The following is a 19334-nucleotide window of genomic DNA, read 5'->3' as shown; positions in this document are numbered from 1 at the left end:
AAATAAATAAATATCTTAAAAAAAAAGATACACTTCATTAATTATTTCCCATCATATATATGTATGTATACACACGTATACACACACACACACACACACACACACACACACACCACCTCTAACTAAAGATGTCCTTACAATACTTATTTAATCAGGCTGCCCAAAAAACTACCACATAGAAAGTAATTACCACTTTCTCTTCATAAAATTCATGCATTTGTTGAAAGACTGTCATTCTAGAACAATTTGTACACTTTTGTCATCAGTCGTTTCCTCTTGTTCATACAGCCAGAAAGAAATTTCATTATATATGCACTTACCTTGGCTAAATCAAAAGGTGTTTTGACCTCTATGGTTGTATCAGGTTCAGCAAATGCAGGAACTTCCTGTCTGTTTCTCCCTTTCCGTCTACTCCTCTTTAGCTGGTCTCCTGATCTCTGCCCATCTAAAATTTCTTTAAAGAAGAAAAAATATACATATATGTACATAGATAGTTTGGTGAACTAATAGCTAATAAAGAGAAGGTGATGCTTAATATTTTAAAGTCAAGATACGAAGCCAGGCAGGTTTTTAAATTACTTCTTTCAAACAAGAATTGCATTTAAACCATCATTTTCAAGACTGTAGTCAATGATAAAGACTACTGGCCAGGATTAAGAAGTTAAATTAAAATCTTATATTTCAGGTTGTATAATAATAATGACTTTTATTACGTTTACTGACATTTATGACTTTACTTACATTATGTAGTTTTGTGCTTTTTTTTTTACTGTTTAACTAAATTGTTACTTCTAAATCTGTTTATGTTCAAAATGGTCAACGTTTACCTTCACTCAGGTATGCACATAACTGAAAAGTGTTTTTTTAACCCATGTATAAATTTTTCAAATCATTCTGAAGCCATATTTATTTCTGCAAATAGTGTGTGATATTTTCGTATGAATGAGAATAATATTCATCACAGACTGAGAAGAACTGAATTAAAAATATGTATACATATAACTCTGTTTAAGTTAGCTGTGAGGAAATACAGAGTAACAGAAAATACCGAGTCCTATAAACCAGCCCTTTACCAATATTTCAAATCACTACTTCATTACATGAACTTAACTCACCATCTTTTTTGAAGGGCTGCTGTAGTGCATCAGAAATAAATTCCTGATCATTCTTTTGCCATTTGTTTACAAGCTCTTCTATGAATTGACCTTTTTTGCCCTCATTTCCCTGAAGGAGGTCAGTAACATATTCTCGTATCTCTTCAGCACTCTCAATTGACAAAACATACCTCAGAAGTAAAGATAAAAGTTGTTGAAACAAAAGTAGCTTACACTATGTTTTTCAATAATCATAACAAGAGATGAAGGTAGTAAAAACCAGTAATAAATCCATCTGAGTGTTTACTTTAAGTCAAGTTCCACCCTAGATGCTAGGGGTATAAATTTGATTAAGACAAAGACCCTGACCTCAAGCAGTTCATAATATAAACTGTATACAAACTTCTTGTATTTCTAAAATCAAATCAGTGTTTTGAATATAGACTTGTGGGGCTACCCTTAACATAGGAATACTTTCTTTTTAAATTTTTATTAAAGTACAGTTGGCAGAATACTTTCTATAGCTACATATCTGAAATTATTATATTTTCCTAGGAACAATATAAATTACTTAATTTCTACATTGCAAAATCTAAAATATTCACAAAAAATATAAATATAACTAAAATCTAACCAGTTAATGATTTAATATTCTTAAAAATTATATATCTTGCCCTGGCTGGTGTGGCACAGTGGATTGAGCATCAGCCTGTGAGCTAAAGGTCTGATGGTTTGATTCCCAGTCAGGGTGCATGCCTGGGTTGCAGGCCAGGTCCCCATTTGGGGGCCTACGAGAGGCAACTGACTGATGAATCTCTTGCACATTGATGTTTGTCTCCCTCTTTCTCCCTCTCTTTCCCTCTCTCTGGGAATAAATAAATAAAATCTTTTTTAAAAAATTATAAATCAAGACCCCTGGCTGGGTGGCTGTTAGTTGGAACATCGTTCCATACACCAAAAGGTTGCTGGTTTAATCCCCGGCTGGGACGCATATGGGAGACAACTGACTGATGTTTTCTATCACATTGATGTTTCTCTTTCTCTTCTCTCTAAAAAAAATGGCCATAAAACATCATGCAATTGTCCCATCATTGTAGACATCATTTTTAGGACTTCTGATCGATTTTTAATCGACTGATCCACAAACTTACTAGCCCTCATCAAAAAAATCTATTGCTACCAAGGACTCACAGAGCGCAAGGAACCTCAAAGGATCATTTAATTCTGGAGTATTGAAACCACTAGGGAAGTACTTAAAGAGGTCTGGAAACATTTGAATAAATGTCATTTTTACTATTTAATAAAGAACAACATACACCCAAATGTGTTACATACCAAATCTTATCAAAATAAAGACAACCAAAACATGAACTAATGTAGATGGTTGGACAAAATTTACTTTGCAAAATCTGTGTATAGATCTTAATGTCTCATAAATTTGTCACTGATGAGGGAGGTAAGAGCTCTATGCTGGGGTTTTGTTTTGTTTTTTAGTTCAGGCCACTCAAGTCAAATTATTCATATTACCAGATATCTACAGTACACCTGGGTAATTCTCAAATACTAGGCAAGGCACAATGAATTTACACAGCAAATGCTTTCATCATGGCATTATAGCTTGTTGTGCAATAACTAGTAAAAACCAAGTGGTTCAAACAGCATTATATAAGTAGCTTTAGTGCTTATTTTAAGTATTGACTAATTCTTGTCTAACTTATATTTATGAATTTTTAAAAATACAAGCAGGGTCCTGACTAGTGTGGCTCAGTTGGTTGGGAATTGGCTTGCAAAGCTAAAGGTCACTGGTTCAATCCGAAGTCAGAGCACATGTCTGGGTTGCAAGTTTGGTTCCCTGGTCATTATGTGCACATATAAGAGGCAACTGATTGATGTTTGTCTCTCACATCAATGTTCTCTCCTCCTCTTTCTCTCTCCCTCCTCCTCTTTCCAAGAATAAATAAAATCTTTTTTAAAAATGCAAGCAGGTGTTTAGCCATACTTAGTGCTTTAACTTGAAATTTCTGATCACTCCTCTTTCATAGGTGTACATAAGTTTAACAGAGAAAAATCTAAGGCTGCAAAATAACCTTTTAAATCACAATCTATGAGAACTAGAATTAGAATTTTCCTGAAGCTGTGTAGGCAGACAAAATACAATTAGATTTGCAGACTGAGAAGACTGCCCTAATCCCTACTCCATGCTTGATCCATCAAAAATAACCCCAATATTTTTTAATTGAACGACTTTTTTGTTTGGTATGTTGCCAAAAAAAGTCTCATTATTCCAACTGACAACATTCTACTACTTTAAAAAATGTTCGAAAAACTACTTACCCAGATCTTGTCCTCAACCAAGGGTAAAGCCAAGCCATACAATCTGGCTAGGTTTCTGGGTTGGTGTGTTTTTGATAAATCTATTCCAGTGTCTTAAGAAAATCCTTTAATACAAGCTCTTTTAACTCTCTCTTTGCTAATAAGTCTATTTTCTCCCAAACTCAGAAATCATCTTACTTCCTACAAAAGTCCTAGAATTGCAATTCTGGTTTCAGCATCAACGAAAAAGGAATCAAATCAAGGAATACAGGTTCCATGATCAAGACCAATTTTTGTGGAAGTTTTTTCTTCTCACCTGTACACTGCACTTCCACCTAGCCATCCTTTAGTTCTCAGGGTGAAAGTCATCCCTTTCAGTAAACCTTGAAGTTTCTCATATCTTAAGACAGTCATTTACTCAGTGCTCCCACAACACCCTGTTTCCCCCACCTGAGGACTCGTCAGCCAACCAGAACCCGATTGTAGCAATTTATTTGATGCCCCAGTACCTGGCTGGTTGATAGTAGCGCAACAAACATTTGTTAAGCAAATCAACTGAAAACAGATATTAAATTATGTCACCATCTCCACTTCATAAAAATCATAAAGTATAAGATAAGCTGTACTAGTTAGTTTATAGATGAGGAAACTAAGGTATAGAGGGGGAGATTAAGTTGCCCAAGGTTCCAAAACTAGTGACAACAGAAAATAGAACCTGGGTTTCCTGAGTCAGGAGCTATTTGCATCGTTACCACGCCGCCCCCATTTAAATCCTAGGTCCTATTTGACACAACCCAGTTCGGGCAAACTAAAATGTTCCAGAGTAAGGTATTTCTGAAAAGATAATTTGGCTTGCCCCTTCTCTCTAGAATCTATATGGCAACTGGCCCCCGGGGGGCGAGTTGTAATTCGTTTAATTAAAACTTGTATTTAAAATCTTACAAGTTTTAATTACAGGAATGTGGCGTTTCCATACGAAAAAGATGCCCCATCGGGCGATTGTGGAACATGACACCCTACTCCAGAAACACAAGTATAAAGATCTAAGGTCAAAATTCGACGCCTGGAGACGAACAGCAGCCGTCTAATCACATTACTTCATTTTCATTAACTTTTTAGCCCTCCCTGCTTCCCGGTTCCCTCAGCCAGATCACATCCCAAACCTCCTTCCCGCCTCGGACCTCAACCGGTCTTACTGCATGATCTCCTCGCTCACATCCAAGCCAAAAGTTTTCCGTAACTGCTGGGTACACCAGCCCACCAGCGGCTCTCTGGACGCAGCCCCAGCCACCGCCATTTTCCCCAACCGGAACCAGCTCTGCCGAGAAAGCCTCGAGTACTGCGCCGGAATCTTCCCGTGGCAACACCAACTTCGCTTACGCGGGTTCCGCCAAGCGGCACCGCCCCGCGCCGGAGAGAAGCCAGCAGCACAGATCCCTCCCACCTCTGCCGGCTCCTCCTACTTCCCGTTGCGGGCAGTATTTATACAAATATCAGAGGATCTGCTGGTGATTCTTCCGCACCGTCAGTCGTAGGACTTGAAAATGGGGTGTTCTGTTGAGAAGACAATATAAATACCTATGATTACTACAGCTTAAGAAAAACAAACCTATAACCCGTAACGTGAGGGGCCATTTTTGTTTTTTTCAGGGGCCAATTTTAAATTGTCTGGTTTTATGTAAAACATTTAAAATAGTATTTGGAAGCTAGAGTAAAGCACTATAAGTGGTAGTGATGTTATTAATTCCGCTCCCTCTTACTCTCGCCGTAGTCTAATAGTAGATTCACGTTGCTAAAACCTCTTGCTATTTAATTTTTTGAGCTAGGTCTCTTACAGAATGGCCAAAACAACTCAGCAAACTCGAGAAGGGAAACTTTTAGTAAAACAGGTGTTGAGATATGGCTTTGAAGACCTTCCACACGAAGTCCCCGTAGTGATTTTTAAGATGTTGAAGTTATGTATTTCAACCCAGCTTTTCCGTAATCCACTGTGGACTGGGGAAAAATTAACCAGGCTTTTATGAAGAGCATAATGTCTTCTGATATATTTAATCAATATATTTGGCTGGCTTTGTTTTATATTTATAGGTTCTCCATTTCCATTAGGCTATTTAGATTAAGTAATTGCATTAATTGGTTGCTATTTCATTTTTTATGCTAGTGTTATATTGACGTAAATAATCAAAATCATAAGTTTATTGATTTACATTGAGCTTAGTCTGATAGTAATTAATTTGGAAAATGTGATTTTCTAGCTTAAAAATACTCTATGAATGTTTCTTAATAGTGGGTACAAGTTTTGTTTCCTCATAAAAACCCTCCACATTTAATACTAATTATAACGTATCAAATAGTTTACCTGTTTATCTGTTCAGTCCCCACAACTCAAGTACTAACTTTTTTCCGTGGCTAGTGTGGCTCAGTGCATTGAGCACCGACCTGCGGACCAAAAGGTTGCCAGTTTAATTCCCAGGCAGAGTACATGCCTGTGTAGCAGGCCAGGTCCCCAGTGAGGGGCGTGTGAGGGATAACCATACATTAATGTTTCTCTGCCTCTCTTTCTCCATCCTCCTCTGTCTAAAAATAAATAAATAAAATCTTTTAAAAAATAGAATAAATAAAATACTAACTTCTTGAAGACAGTATGACTTCATTTTTTTACAATAAAACTTACTACATTATAAATATTATGATGAAATTACTAGGTACCCAAAATAAAATGTTCTTTCTGAATAGGGCATGTTAAGGATTGTGATCTCTAGTTTGTAATGACTGTAATATAATGTAATAAAATTTATAATCATTACTATTTATTAAAATGCATTTCTGTTTGAGCAAAGCAAGCACATCTATTTAATATGACCTAAAGATATTCTTTCATATAAACTTAGGCATAAATTTTATTCATATATTCTATGATTTTTCTTAATGTCCTAGGCCTTTGAAATTTTCAGATTTACACAACAGAACTCTCTGTTTTATATAACTTTAAAGGAGAAGCACTTCCTCAAGGCAAACATTAAAATTAAGAATTTTTACTAGTGATCACTGCTCTTTCCCTATTTTTTTACTCTAATATGTGTCCTTCCCGATCACAATTGGTATTAAAAAGACAAACATATAAACACAGCTGTAGTAATGTGTCCATGGGTGTCCAAATGCGGCCCGCAAACCATATGTGTCCCAGAATGGCTATGAATACACCCCAAACAAAATCGAAAACTTAATTAAAACATTATGAGATTTTTTTGTGTGTGTGAATATGTGTTGCAATGTATTTAATGTGTGGTCCAAGACAACTCTTTTTCCAGTGTGGCCCAGAGACGCCAAAGGGTTGAACACTCCTGGTTGTAGACTATACTTGTGTGCAAAAGAATATTTGCAATTCTTTGTAGCCAGGAGAAAAAACAAACAGATTCCCTATGCAGTTCTAATTTCTGCAGGGATCGGGATATGAGTTCACCTTAAGTAATTTAGATCTTTGTGGAAGCCACTTGAACTTAAAAGGAAATAATGTGTATTGAAGAACGGTTGTGTATTGAGAGGGGCATGATGACAAATAACAAAGGAATATACCCTGGGGCTTGTTGATTTTTCTGGTAGGAATTTGGCTGTAATCTTAGAGTCCAAGGTTTAGACAAAGCTACAAGTAATTTTCGATACAATTCCTGTTATTGTAATGCTAATTTCACTTGTCTAGATTATTTAATTCTAAAACACAAAGTAGTTGTTGATTCTGTTAAAGTACTAAGAAGTTCCAAAAGTTCAAACATAATTTATTGGAGAAAATCAATGCTTTGCTTGCTTTTTCAGGGTTACTTTTCAAGTGAGCATTTAACAAAATCCCAAAGCAAGCTCATCTGATGTTTTATGCATGGTATTCAGAGAGTGAAAATCACTCCCTAGGGGTATTGTGACTAATTAGAAGACAGGCACAGGGATAGAAAATAGTTATGAGCTCCTATTTTAGAATTATGCTGTCTGCCAGAGATGTACTATAAGCACATTTGGCATGTTTTTTAAACAACTCTGGGTCTCAAGACGTTTTATTAATTTGTTTCTTTTATGTGTGTCCGTATATACAATTCACTGTTTTTTTCCCTTAGGTTCACACCATCCTAAAAATGTAAAAACAAAAACAAAAACCCTATAAATAAATTGTATTAGTTTCCTTTTCTCCCATTCCGTAGAATTGTTTTAGTTAGGGACGCTGTGGAGAGCGTTTCTGCATAAAGTCTTTAAAGTTCTATTTATTTTGATTTGCATGAAAAAGTCCACTTCCTTTCAGGTTTCACTTCCAGGAGTCAATCACTATGGATTTAACCCGGAGGCAACTTTTAAACGAAGGTAAGATTCTCTTTTTTTGCTGGGTTTTCTTTTAGAGCAGGCACATTTCCCTAGTTCAAAATCTTAGCACCCACACACTGGGCACCCGATGAAAGCACCCCAGCACCGCCCATCTTGGGGCAGGGGCACAAATCACAAGCTTCTGCAAGTTGATGGATATGTTGGCACAGTGCCCAGCCCTGACTCGGTGCTCACTGGACACTGGCAATTGGTTGCGGGGTACGGCACTGAACCAATGGGGAGAAGGCGCGGAACCAATGGGGAGACTCCGCGGAGTGCGCGGGAAAGAGACCAGTATAAACCGTGGCGGGAGATTCATTTTCGGGTTTTTGTCCAGGAAAGCACTCTCAGCTAGAGAACCATTTGGTTGCTTTCATCTCCTCGAGTTTGAATATGGTACGGACTAAAGCAGACAGTGTCCCAGGCACCTACAGAAAAGGTGAGGCGATGCGGCACGGCAGCGAGGGCTGGGGTTGCTCCCTCACCCCCTGCCGCTGAGGGCGGAAGAGGTGGGGGTGGTCCCCCACCGTCGAGTGAAGCAGCGGCCCAGCCCCTTAAAGAGGAGGAAGAAGCTGAGAGGGTAGGGGAGGGTTCTGCATCGTGGGGCTCTTCCAAGAGCTTGTGTTGGGGACCGTGGTGAGAATGTGGTTCCGAGACTCCTTGTTGTCCCCTTCTGAACGCTGGTCTTTGCCTTTCTCCGCAGTGGTGGCTTCTCGAGCCCCCAGGAAGGTGCTTGGTTCCTCCACCTCTGCTGCTAATTCCAGGTCCCCTTCATCGAGGAAAGGTAAAAAGTGCCCCACCCTGCAAGCTCCTGGAAGAACTCTCTCAAAAGGGGATCGGGCCTGGCGCCACATTTCTCCTAGCTGCAAGCCCCCGACCCACCGTGGAATTTATTTTCCTGATATCCTCATGCCCGAATTCCTTCCTTGCCCTACGATATAATGAGGGGCCTTGGCCTCTTGGCGAGCTGGTGTAGAGGTGGGGCTTGCATGGAAAAGAATTTCGAGTCTCAGTGTTAGGGACAAACACAATATATCTCCAAACTTACTTTTTCTGCTTTAGTATTATTTTTAGTATCGATGAATGGCTTTTCCTTGTAAGAGATTATAATGTAAGCATCCCTTTACTAAATTAAGAATTAGGGCGATAGTTGACAGTACTAATCACATTGTCTTTTTAGTGTAAACGTTTTGTTTTCATTTCTGCATGTTTTTCTTTCCCTTACATTTGGGGAGGAGGGTGTGATGTCTGTGTATTTTCCAACTTTGCAGCTTCAGATACTGCCTCTGAGTCATAGTATCAAAAACGCTGCTAGGAAAATAGCTTCACACTGCTCCTGTGCAAGGATAGGTTGAGAAAACACCATGCCATCTGGCGCCTCATTCTTTTTGGTAGGAATTGAGCAGTAAGGAAGATTAATTCCACAAGGTCTATTTAAGAACAGGCAAGGAAGCACCGTGAAGGACTTAATGGGTTTTTATGTTAATTCAGTCTTCCCCCTAGTCTAAACATTTCATTAGAAAATATTTACTATTTCAATCTCTTTAATTTTTTATTTATTAATTTTTTTTGAGAGAGAGAAACATTGATTTGTTGTTTGCTTATTTATGTATTCACTGGTGCTTCTTGTGTGTGTCTTGACTGGTGATCAAACCCACAACCTTGGTGTATGGAGATGAGGCTCTAACCAACTGAGATACTCTGCCTGGGCCTATTTCAATCTGTTTAGATTAAAAAGGAGTCATAAATTCATTTTTTTGAAAATAGATGAATTTATTGAGAATATCTTATACCCTGTATCACTAGACTAAATTCCAGTTAGGGATTTTAGTCTAAAATTGTGTGGCCCACTGCTGAAACAACTGCACAGGCCCTTAATGAACTTCTGCTGGAGAAATCCACCTATTGAGGCATTTTACAGATCTCAGTGTTTTTACAAAATATTTTATTTATTTATTTATTTATTTTTAGAGAGAGAGGAAGGGAGGGAAAAAGAGAAAGAGAAACATCGATGTGCGAGAAAAACATCAATAGATGGCCTCTCTCACGTGCCTCAACCCGGGACCTTGCTGCAACCGAGGCCTGTGCTCTGACTGGGAATCAAACTGGTGACCTTTTGCCTTGCAAGACAATGCCCAACTAACTGAGCCACACTGGTCAGGGCTACATATCTCTATTTTTAATCAGTAATCGACTATGTGAAATTGGTGATATTCTTATTTTAAAGATGAGGCAATTTAAGTTCATTAAGTTGTGTGACCTCAGTAAAAGTCACACATCTAAATCTGCAGAGCTGAGTTTGAATTCTATGCTGAGCTATCTGTTGCTGCTATATACTTTTTATTAGTGAAAGCATTCTTATACGGTTTCTTCAAGAAAATGATGAACCAAAGAGTCACTATTATTTAAAGATCATTTTATTTTTTAAAAGTACAAGCAATATAATTTCAGACAGTACATATGGAAGTATTTTTATCCATTTTTTAATAGCTAGAGTTTGTGACAAATGTTTTAAAACAAGATATATGTAATAATGTAATAATTTGCTCCTCTTGGTATACTAATCATTACTTCATAAAAAGGACAGGAGTTTTCTCTCAATTTTTCCTTTAGATTACTGTTTTATAATAATCAGGAATTGGATTTACCTTATGAACTGGAAAGGAGCCAAGTGCTTTGAAGAGTGGAACCTGTTTATGTGGAAATGTTCACTGCTACACGTGTTTTAGCCAATTTCTATATGAGTTTTAACTAAATGATCTTATTAAGTAAAAATTTGGCAGTTTATACTACAGGGTGCTACCTTATCTTAGGAAAAGTGCCTCAAACTTTATTGTGGCAGTACCTAAGGCTATTCAAATAGCTCTGCTTATAGACAAAGTATGAAAAAATATTTTCCAATTGTAAAAACTCTATTAATGCTATTTGTCTAGGCTAAAGAATAACAATAAAAAAGTATTGTTATACATTATACTGATACTTTTTTGTCACATTTTCTAATTCTATATTTTAAGATGGTACTAATATCATTTAATACCCTTTAGATTTGATATTAAGAAATTGTTTCTCTTTAAGGGATAGCTATTGTATTCTTAGTTCTTATTTAGTTCCATCTGTTTATATTTTATAGCTGAAAATAAGTATGCAGGAGGGAATCCAGTTTGTGTGCGCCCAACTCCTAAATGGCAAAAAGGAATTGGAGAATTCTTCAGACTGTCCCCTAAAGATTCTGAAAAAGAGAATCGGATTCCTGAAGAGGCAGGAAGCAGTGGCCTAGGAATAGGAAAGAGAAAGTAAGTCTTTACATTCTGGAATTGAAGAAAATAATTATATTCTTGAAAATAAAAAACAACAGGATATTGAGTAACTTTAAGGTTTCTTTTTGAGAAGATAAGAAAATACAAACCAAAGGATTTTTAAAACTTGTGCTAATCTTTTAATAATGTTCACCCCGAATTTTAAACATCAATGAAAGGTATTATTTTTACTCAGTCTAGCCACTTACAGAGGATCATTTCCCATCAAGAGTGCTACAGTATTAACCACAAACTTCCTGTCTTTATTCTTTAAATGTTACAGTCTATTTTCTATAGTCTTTTCCAAAAAGCTGTTTCCATGTTGTTGTAATCTAGTTTGAGTTCCATTAATCCTATCCCTTAAAAAACTACTACTTCAATCTCCAGAAGAAATATATAAGCAATGTAGAAAAGTTGGAAAATATAGAAACCCCATCACTTAGAAACAATCAAAACAAACTCCATGGTGTATTCTCTTTACAACTTCTCTATAAATACCTAAGAATACTTCAAAATAAGGTGGGGATAAAACTGCACACACACGGAATTCAGTGTGCCAATTAACTCATGCTCTTTAAGCTTTTAACATGAGGGAAATGCTCATGATAAGTGTTAAGCAAAAATTCTGGATGCGAAAGTACTAAATATATAAGATATACCAAATATTAATAGCCGTCATCTCTGGGTAAAAACTTCTCCTCATACTTAATTAAATGCTTCCAGTTTTCTTTCTTTCCTTTCTTTCCTTTCCTTTCTTTCTTTCTTTTCTTTCTTTTCTTTCTTTCATCCCCAAAACAGCATTTATTTACATGTTAAATTCCTGAACATTTAACTTAGAAGTCTGGCATTTCAATGATTACCCATCTTGATTGACATGGGCTGACACACATGGCACTGTCAGGATACACAAGGACAATAGCCAAAGATGTACAGAAAATAAATCCATGATTCTTAAACAATTGCACCCTGCCCCCAAAGTTACAGGTATCAAAACGTTAGCTGCAATGCATTGAAAAGAAGGTATGTGCACATCACAATCTGAAGAGGCAAAACAAGGTGCTAAGATGATGGAAAGGAGCAAGTATTCTCTTTGGATCGGCTTCCCTTAACAGTTTTCCATTAACTGCAGAAAGAGGTGGGAGAGGTGAATTCATTTTTGCATGTACAAGATGTACACTGTTTGTTAGCAAAACACTATCAGCTCATTTTATTCTTTTAAAAATATTTTATTCTTTATGCTATTACAGTTGTCCCAATTTTCCCCCTTTGCTCCCTCCATCCAGCCCCCGACACAATCAGCTTATTTTATTTTATTTTTAAAGAATTTATTTATTTATTTTTAGGTAGAGGGGAAGGGTGGGAGAAAGAGAGAGCGAGAGAGAGAGAAACATCAATGTGTGGTTGCTTCTGACATGCCCCCTACTGGGGACCTGGGCTGCATCCAAGGCATGTGCCCTAGACTGGGAATTGAACCAGTAACCCTTTGGTTCCCAGGCCAACACTCAATTCACCGAGCCATACCAGCCATGGCATGATAAGCTCATTTTAAATGGATGATTTAAATATCATTGTAGCCCATTTTGGCTAATTCTCCTTTCTAAACTTCCTCATTGCTTTTGCCTGGATTTCACAACCATCAAGAGCCATAGTAAAATGCCTCTTTCAGAATATACTTGTTTGCACAATTTGAAAAGAAAGATTCTGCAGGTTCAAAGCTGCCATCAATCCAGAAATGCCCATGAAGATTTATCTGAAACTGCTTCTCGGGGCAGGGAAGCAGATCTGAGTAGCTATGCTGCCCATACACATAGGTTTAGCACTAGATGTTTAGTGATTGTGGCAAGGAAGAATCCATGATGATGGGGGTTGTGGGTGAACAAATGGCCAGGGACCTGAAGGCTCTTCAGTTACCTTCTCCTGCTTCATCCTGCTGGTTGCTGTCCTGAGGATGAGGCTGTCTCACAAGTGTTAACAATTTTCAACTACAAACATACTGGTTACTTTTAAGAATCAGGAACATAAATAATGCCACCTGGAAAAAAAAAACAGTGGAAACATTTAATATAGATTTATAAGTGACAAGCCAGGTAAAATACTTTAAACAGCTGAAATACTTTATTTTTAAAACAAATTATTTGATTGGGAGTGGCCAATGGTGAGTGCATGTGGGCGGGTAGTGCCACATCACTTCCATTATGATGCCTCCTGATTTAAGAGCCTGCTAGTTACCTCTCCTGCACCATGCTGGAGTCCAAGATCCTCCATCGCACCAAGCGGTGGCAAGTCTGATCCAAGGTGCAGTAACCAACATGGGCAAGGCGTTGGTGGCCAGGCTCAGTTTGGGGCTGCTGCTTCTGGTGTTGGTTCTACCTGCACGGATTTATTCGCACGTTCCTTTGTCCAGCACACCAGATCGTCTTGAAACCACAGGACACAGCTGTGCCCTACAGTTAACAGCCAGTCTCTTTGCGGTCTTTTTTGCTCTTCTACATCTCTACCTTTAGGAGACTCAGGCCAAGAAACATCTGCAGTTCACCAACCCATATTCTACAGCCCAATTCATATGGCATCTTGAAGTCCAATGTGGCAAGGAAAAAACAGGTTTTCATCAAATCTACTAATTACTAATCTACCAATGCAGAAAATGTTGAGAATCTCACATTGGACTGGTTTAAAGAAGATCTGAAGGTTTGACTACGTAATGAATGCCAATATTAAATTTGCTGGAGTTTCATGTGCAAGAACAGAGAGAGACAACATTGAAAATGTGATTAAACGTAGCTCAAAAGTTTTAAGTAAGGACACTTAAAACTTTACCTTAAAAATAAGAGTAATTTCACCTGGATCAAGAAAAACAATGAACTGTGGAATGGAGAGTCAGCTTTCACTCTGCTTTGTTAAATCTAGAAGGCAATAAAATGATTAGGTAAAATAAGCTTCTATGATTCATTTATATGTACATTTGAAGGAACCACCAGGTGTTACTGTAAATCCTCTGTATATTTTAACAGCCCTAATTTAATTCGGATATACTCTACATAAAGTTTTACATTGTTAAGTTTTCACTATTCTCTTGGGAATTTAACTCTTTCCTCTGGGGCTTTGGATTTGACATTGAGTTTGATGTAGTAATTGACATGTGCCAGGGCAATGATGGATTGGAATCTACTACAAATCCAGCCATGAGTAATTCTTGCATATACGCTAAACCAAATGTCAGGTATTTTCTATCACACATTCCCACCCTGTAGAAGTGCCAAATTCATTTAGCTAATTTGGATAACCTAAGTTGATTCCAAAGATTAGATATTGATATCAGTCTTAAAAATACTGCTTTTTATTTCTGCACGTATTGAATAATTTTTGTAATTAAAAATTTATGTTTTGAAGTCATGTTTGACAAATCCTGAAATTAAGAGGCAGACATATGAAGGAGACAAAAATAATGTTTATTAGGTATTTGGGAAGTGAAGTCTGGAAACTTGCTGCATTGAATTCAAAACTCTTGTGCTCTTTCTGTAACTATTTTTTTTAAACTTTATGAATCAGAATAGCTACATTTGGAATACTTTCTATATCAATCAGTGTTTAGTTTGTTAGAATTTGGTCCTAAACCTAAGTGTACTTGATTCTGGAAATTAAAACTTTTAGCCCTGGCTGGCATGGCTCAGTGGATTGAGTGCAGGCTGCAAACCAAAGCATTACAGGTTCGATTCCCAGTCGGGGCACATGCCTGGGTTGCAGGCCATGGCCCCCAGCAACTGCACATTGACGTTTCTCTCTCTCTCTTTCTCCCTCCCTGCCCTCTCTATAAATAAATAAATAAAGTCTTTAAAAAAAAAAACTTTTATAACTGCCTTGATCTCCAAAAAAGCCTTTTTAAAAATAGACACTTGCATGAAATCTTTGATTCACAAGTTCACACACCAATGCTCAGATATTACAGTATTCAGCATGGCCACAGTACTCTTAAGTCTTAGGCCAATATTTGCCATTTTTACTTATTTATTTTTCATGTTTTTATTGAATTTATTGGGGTTACATTGGTTAATAAAATAATATAGGCTTCAGGTGGACAATCCTATAATACATCATCTGTATATTATATTGTGTTGTCACCATCCTAAAGGCAAGTCTCCTTCCATTATCCACCCTATATTCTCCTGTACCTCCCAGCAATATGTGCCATCTTTAGAAACCCACACAGGAACAACTGGATCCAACAGATCTCAAGCTACACGAGATCCGTGCATGTGAATGAACACTCTTTTGCTTCATATATGAACACTATACATCTGTTTTGGATTGTACATAATGTTTGGAATTGATTTGCATTAAACACAAGCTAAATAAAAATTAATGGCCAGAAGAGTAATTAAAGTATTTGCCATATAAAGTGATGTTTATGCATATAAAATTTTAAGAATTAGCCAATGTTCATAAGGTTATTTAGTAAATGGTTGCTGAGTGCTTACTATCTTATGCTGTGTTTGAAAGGAGTGTCAAACTCTGGAGCAGTAACTAAATTTTACATTTTGTCTCTTCTGGTTCCCTCTCATTGTCTGGGACCATTCTTCCTTGTTATTCTAATATAAACAAGCTAATAGTTAATATCAGCTCTAGACTGTATTACTTTTGAATTATTTGAATTATTTGAGACTTTTTAATTATTTGTGACTTCCATTAAGGAAACAACATTTGGCAAAATAGCCAAATATGGTTATACCGTTGATCATCATAGCAATAAAAACTATATTACAGGCTTTCTACCACATGGAGAAAGATTACACATGTATTCTCATAAAGCAATTTGGTCTATGGTATAATTTAAAAAGTTTATATTATTCCTTTAGTGCCTTTCTTAGATTGGTCTTTGTTTAGGAGAGTTGTAAGTACCCCTTCATTGATGGTAAATTAGTAGATTAACTATTAACAGTAAATAGTAAACTGTCAGTTTATCAGGAGGACTTCTTCTATTAACTCCTTATGTCACAATCTGGAATATGACAACTCCTATGGCTTTATTTTTCTCACAAAGGCAGAGTAAACTGGATCCGTTGCATGGGGGAGTCAGAATCAAGTGAGACTAGCTACTTAAAATCTGAACAGAACCATGATGACAAAGTAAATCAAGTCCTTGCAAAAAGGAACTTTGGTTCCTTGTTAACTCAATTTAATTTCCAGGAAAGTAAAATGAAGTCCTCTCAGTAATCTAATAGGTGAGTCAATGATAATCTCATACCAAGTCAGAATACCTTCATTTTAGCTGCCTTCATTTAACTATTTAGCTCTATGACTGTTCGGATTACTGGATCTAATTTGAAAACTGATTCTTTTAGGATAGATCTCACAAATTTTCATCAGCTCTAAAAATAATTTTGATTTATAATTATGTTTTTAATTGACTTTTTTATCTGTAAAAATGTAATGAGTACAAATGGCTTGGGATAATGTAAATTATTTTTCAAAAGTTCCAACTACCATGTGCCAGCTTAAACAATTGGGGGAGCTTTCTAATCAAATAATACATTTATATGGTCCAAAGGGGTTATACAGTCAAATATGACAACTTGTTGCTGTTTTCTTCACTCAGGAGGGTTGTTAAATTTCTTGCCTTTTATTATCACAAAGTCCTTGCTGAAGGATTATATTCTACTTTTGTCATCCACATAACATGTTGAAAGATGATCTTATAGAAACAAATTTCTTTTTTAATAAAAATGGCAACATAACCTAAAGGAGAAACACTGATTTGGCAAATTGACAGAGAAAATAAATTGTTGAAAAATTTGTTGCTGTAGCACTTGGAATTTGTAGTTGTTTATCAATTAATGGTTTTACTTTTCTTTCATTTCCAGTCACCTGACCAGACCCACTACACTATTAATTAAGGTTCCTAATTTATAACTTTGCAACTATTTTTTTTTGTTTTTTTTAGTAGTTGATGCTGACTATTGAAGTTCTCTGTTCTTTCCACAGAGTACGTCCTTTGCCACCTGATCATACAGATGACGAAGAAGAATAGAACTTTTTGATTCATCCTTGACTAATGTCTTATATTTACTCTGGTTTCCTAGGATGTAAATTTGCATAAATGTATTTGTTTCAGTTAGCATTGTTCAATAGACATTTAATTTAAAAAATGAGGGTTACATATAGTTATTAAAAAGCAAGTAGTTGTGATACTGGAAGATTTATGAGATAATTATGGTTACTTAACTTTAGTATTCAATATAGTACAATATTTGGTTTCTTTTACCTGTTATTAAGCTTCTTGTTCTTACTAAAAATAAATCATTGTATGTTTTGTACAACAAATCTGCTGTATTTGTGATTTGCTTATATCTTTGTACTGCTGCCATTTTTTATTGGCATTAGATTTTTGGAATAGTGCCATATTTTCCCTTTTATTTGATTTAAAAAGCAGGGTTAGATTTCCACACATTTAAAATAATCAGTATTAATTAAACTGCACGTATATTCTTTTTAAGAATGGGGGCCAAAGATACAATGTCAAAAAAACTTGATGGCTATCTGTCTTCTCCCTAGACAAATGTAAAGGCAATTTGGTCTTGAGGGTTTCAGACAGGAAGAATTAATAGACTACGTTAAAAGAGAAGAACTTTCTTAGAATGTGCATTTGATTTGGTATAATATTACCCTCTGGACATCAATAAAATATGAAAGGTGAATCATGCCATAAGCCCAGAGCTGTGTCTAAAGTTCTTAGATCTACCATTACATTTTTCAAGGTAACTGGGGTATAATTGAAGAGGTGAATATAATATTACTTAGTAACAGTAATTCTTGCTTCCTCACTACATTTTTTTGCTCACTGACATCTGTTGTCAAAATTAACCAAGTTTTAACCGACATGTTTTTCTGTTTTTTTAAATAAATACTTATTTTCAAAATAGACTATAGCCATTTGTGTGCTTTCTAAGATTATATTCTACTAGATACTTCTATTTTATTCCTTCCAAATACAAATTCGTCCATTGATCTGATTTTTATCAATGTCCAAATTGAGTCCTGAAGAGTGTAGATTACATTTAAATTTTTTAAATTTATTGATTGATTTTAGAGATAGAAGAAGGTGGAGGGGGAGAGAGAGAGAAACATGGATTGACTTAACTACTCAGCAAGAGTGATGATGTCTCACTTTTATTAGGCAGAGGTCCCCTGTAATCTGTTTAATTCTCAAAACTTTTGAAAATGTAGATTGGCAATTTAGCCTCTTCTAAACATAATGGAAGTACAGACTCCCTGTTTCCGTTGAAACAGTATCAGAAAATAATACACATTAAAAAGATAATTAAACTAAATTTGTAATTTTGTACCCTTCTTCACAAAGCTAATTTGGTATTTCTTTTTGATTGGACTATTCAAATTATTAATGCTAGTGTTGAATACCTGGCCAAACAATGACTAAAGCTACTTTTCTGGAAATTTTGAATGCTAGAACATTGTGAGGATCACGTGTGTTTTGTGTTTACATGGTTTTACAAAGGAAGAGCAGTACTATATCCACAATTATGAAACATGCTTAAAGAGTTATTTATAAGATGACAAATGCTTATAACTTTTTAAAAATCAGAAAATAAAGCCTAAACTAACTGAAACTTTCATATATGTACACTGCTTACAAATCTCAATGTATTTAGAATCCTTGAGGCTAGGACACTTTTGGAAAAATTGAAGATTCAGCTAGGCCTTGGTCCAAACAACATTGTTATAGTAGTTCCTTTTACCTTTGAAGATAGAATATGGAGATGGGAGTGGTTTTTACTGACTGAAAACTGGGAGGAATGTTAGAAGTCATTTTGTTCAACCCTAGTTACAGATGTTCATTAAGGAGACTGCTTTCTGCTTTATTGGTTGGCAACTCTTAATTGTGAAAAACATTCTTAGTTAAAAATTTGAATTTTCTAACTTTCTTCTTCCTAGTCTTGGTTCTGTCCTTGACATAACACAGAACAAGTTATTTCTTCCACGTGGCAACCTTCAAGTATTTAAAGATAGCTAGTACATCTTTAGTTTTCTCTTCCAAATGCTAAACATTCTATTGTTTATGTCACATGTATTCTAAATTAGTTTCTCTAAGTCACTTGTGTAAGAGTCTATGTCTTTTGTGCTATATATCGCTTAGGCACATACTAAATTTGACTACATTTCTAGTAACTGATTCCAAGTAGTCATCAATTGTTAGACTTTAGTTTTGGTATCTTTTATATTTGGAGATGCCAGTGGACCTTTACAAATATTTGAATATTAATTTCTAGGA

The 19334-nt window shown here is 36.1% G+C and overlaps 2 protein-coding genes across 3 annotated transcripts in view; one reads left to right on the top strand and one right to left on the bottom strand.

The window, feature by feature from the left end:
* The window catches only part of TRIP4 (thyroid hormone receptor interactor 4), a 58111-nt gene extending 53353 nt beyond the window's left edge, over positions 1 to 4758 (bottom strand). The window contains exons 1-3 of one of the 2 annotated variants that reach the window (XM_028506837.2): positions 4604 to 4758; positions 1116 to 1285; positions 321 to 454 (exon numbers count right to left, since the gene is read on the bottom strand). In XM_028506837.2, the coding sequence (XP_028362638.1) occupies positions 321 to 454; positions 1116 to 1285; positions 4604 to 4704 (405 nt within the window). In that variant the 5' untranslated portion in view covers positions 4705 to 4758. The remainder of the gene's footprint in view (positions 1 to 320; positions 455 to 1115; positions 1286 to 4603) is intronic. The other variant, XM_028506836.2, reaches the window with a different exon arrangement.
* Positions 4759 to 8041: 3283 nt separating this feature from the next.
* Positions 8042 to 17966, top strand: PCLAF (PCNA clamp associated factor). Its single transcript, XM_028506481.2, has 4 exons — positions 8042 to 8193; positions 8458 to 8538; positions 10885 to 11047; positions 17030 to 17966. Exons 1-4 carry the CDS (start codon positions 8148 to 8150, stop codon positions 17073 to 17075), a joined length of 336 nt encoding a protein of 111 aa, XP_028362282.2. The 5' UTR covers positions 8042 to 8147; the 3' UTR covers positions 17076 to 17966.
* The last annotated feature ends 1368 nt before the right edge of the window (positions 17967 to 19334 follow it).

The sequence above is a fragment of the Phyllostomus discolor genome, chromosome 1 (genome assembly GCF_004126475.2).
Source record: "Phyllostomus discolor isolate MPI-MPIP mPhyDis1 chromosome 1, mPhyDis1.pri.v3, whole genome shotgun sequence".
Taxonomy (NCBI): domain Eukaryota; kingdom Metazoa; phylum Chordata; class Mammalia; order Chiroptera; family Phyllostomidae; genus Phyllostomus; species Phyllostomus discolor.
Note: the sequence above shows the minus strand (reverse complement) of the source record. Positions and strands in the feature narration are given on the sequence as shown.

What these genes read in the sequence shown, in the direction of transcription:
- PCLAF (XM_028506481.2), top strand. Translation starts at nt 8,148, where the DNA reads ATGGTACGGACTAAAGCAGACAGTGTCCCAGGCACCTACAGAAAAG. An exon ending in CCCAGGCACCTACAGAAAAG is followed by an intron (nt 8,194 to 8,457) that starts GTGAGGCGATGC and finishes CTTTCTCCGCAG; the next exon opens with TGGTGGCTTCTCGAGCCCCC. An exon ending in CTAGGAATAGGAAAGAGAAA is followed by an intron (nt 11,048 to 17,029) that starts GTAAGTCTTTAC and finishes TTCTTTCCACAG; the next exon opens with AGTACGTCCTTTGCCACCTG.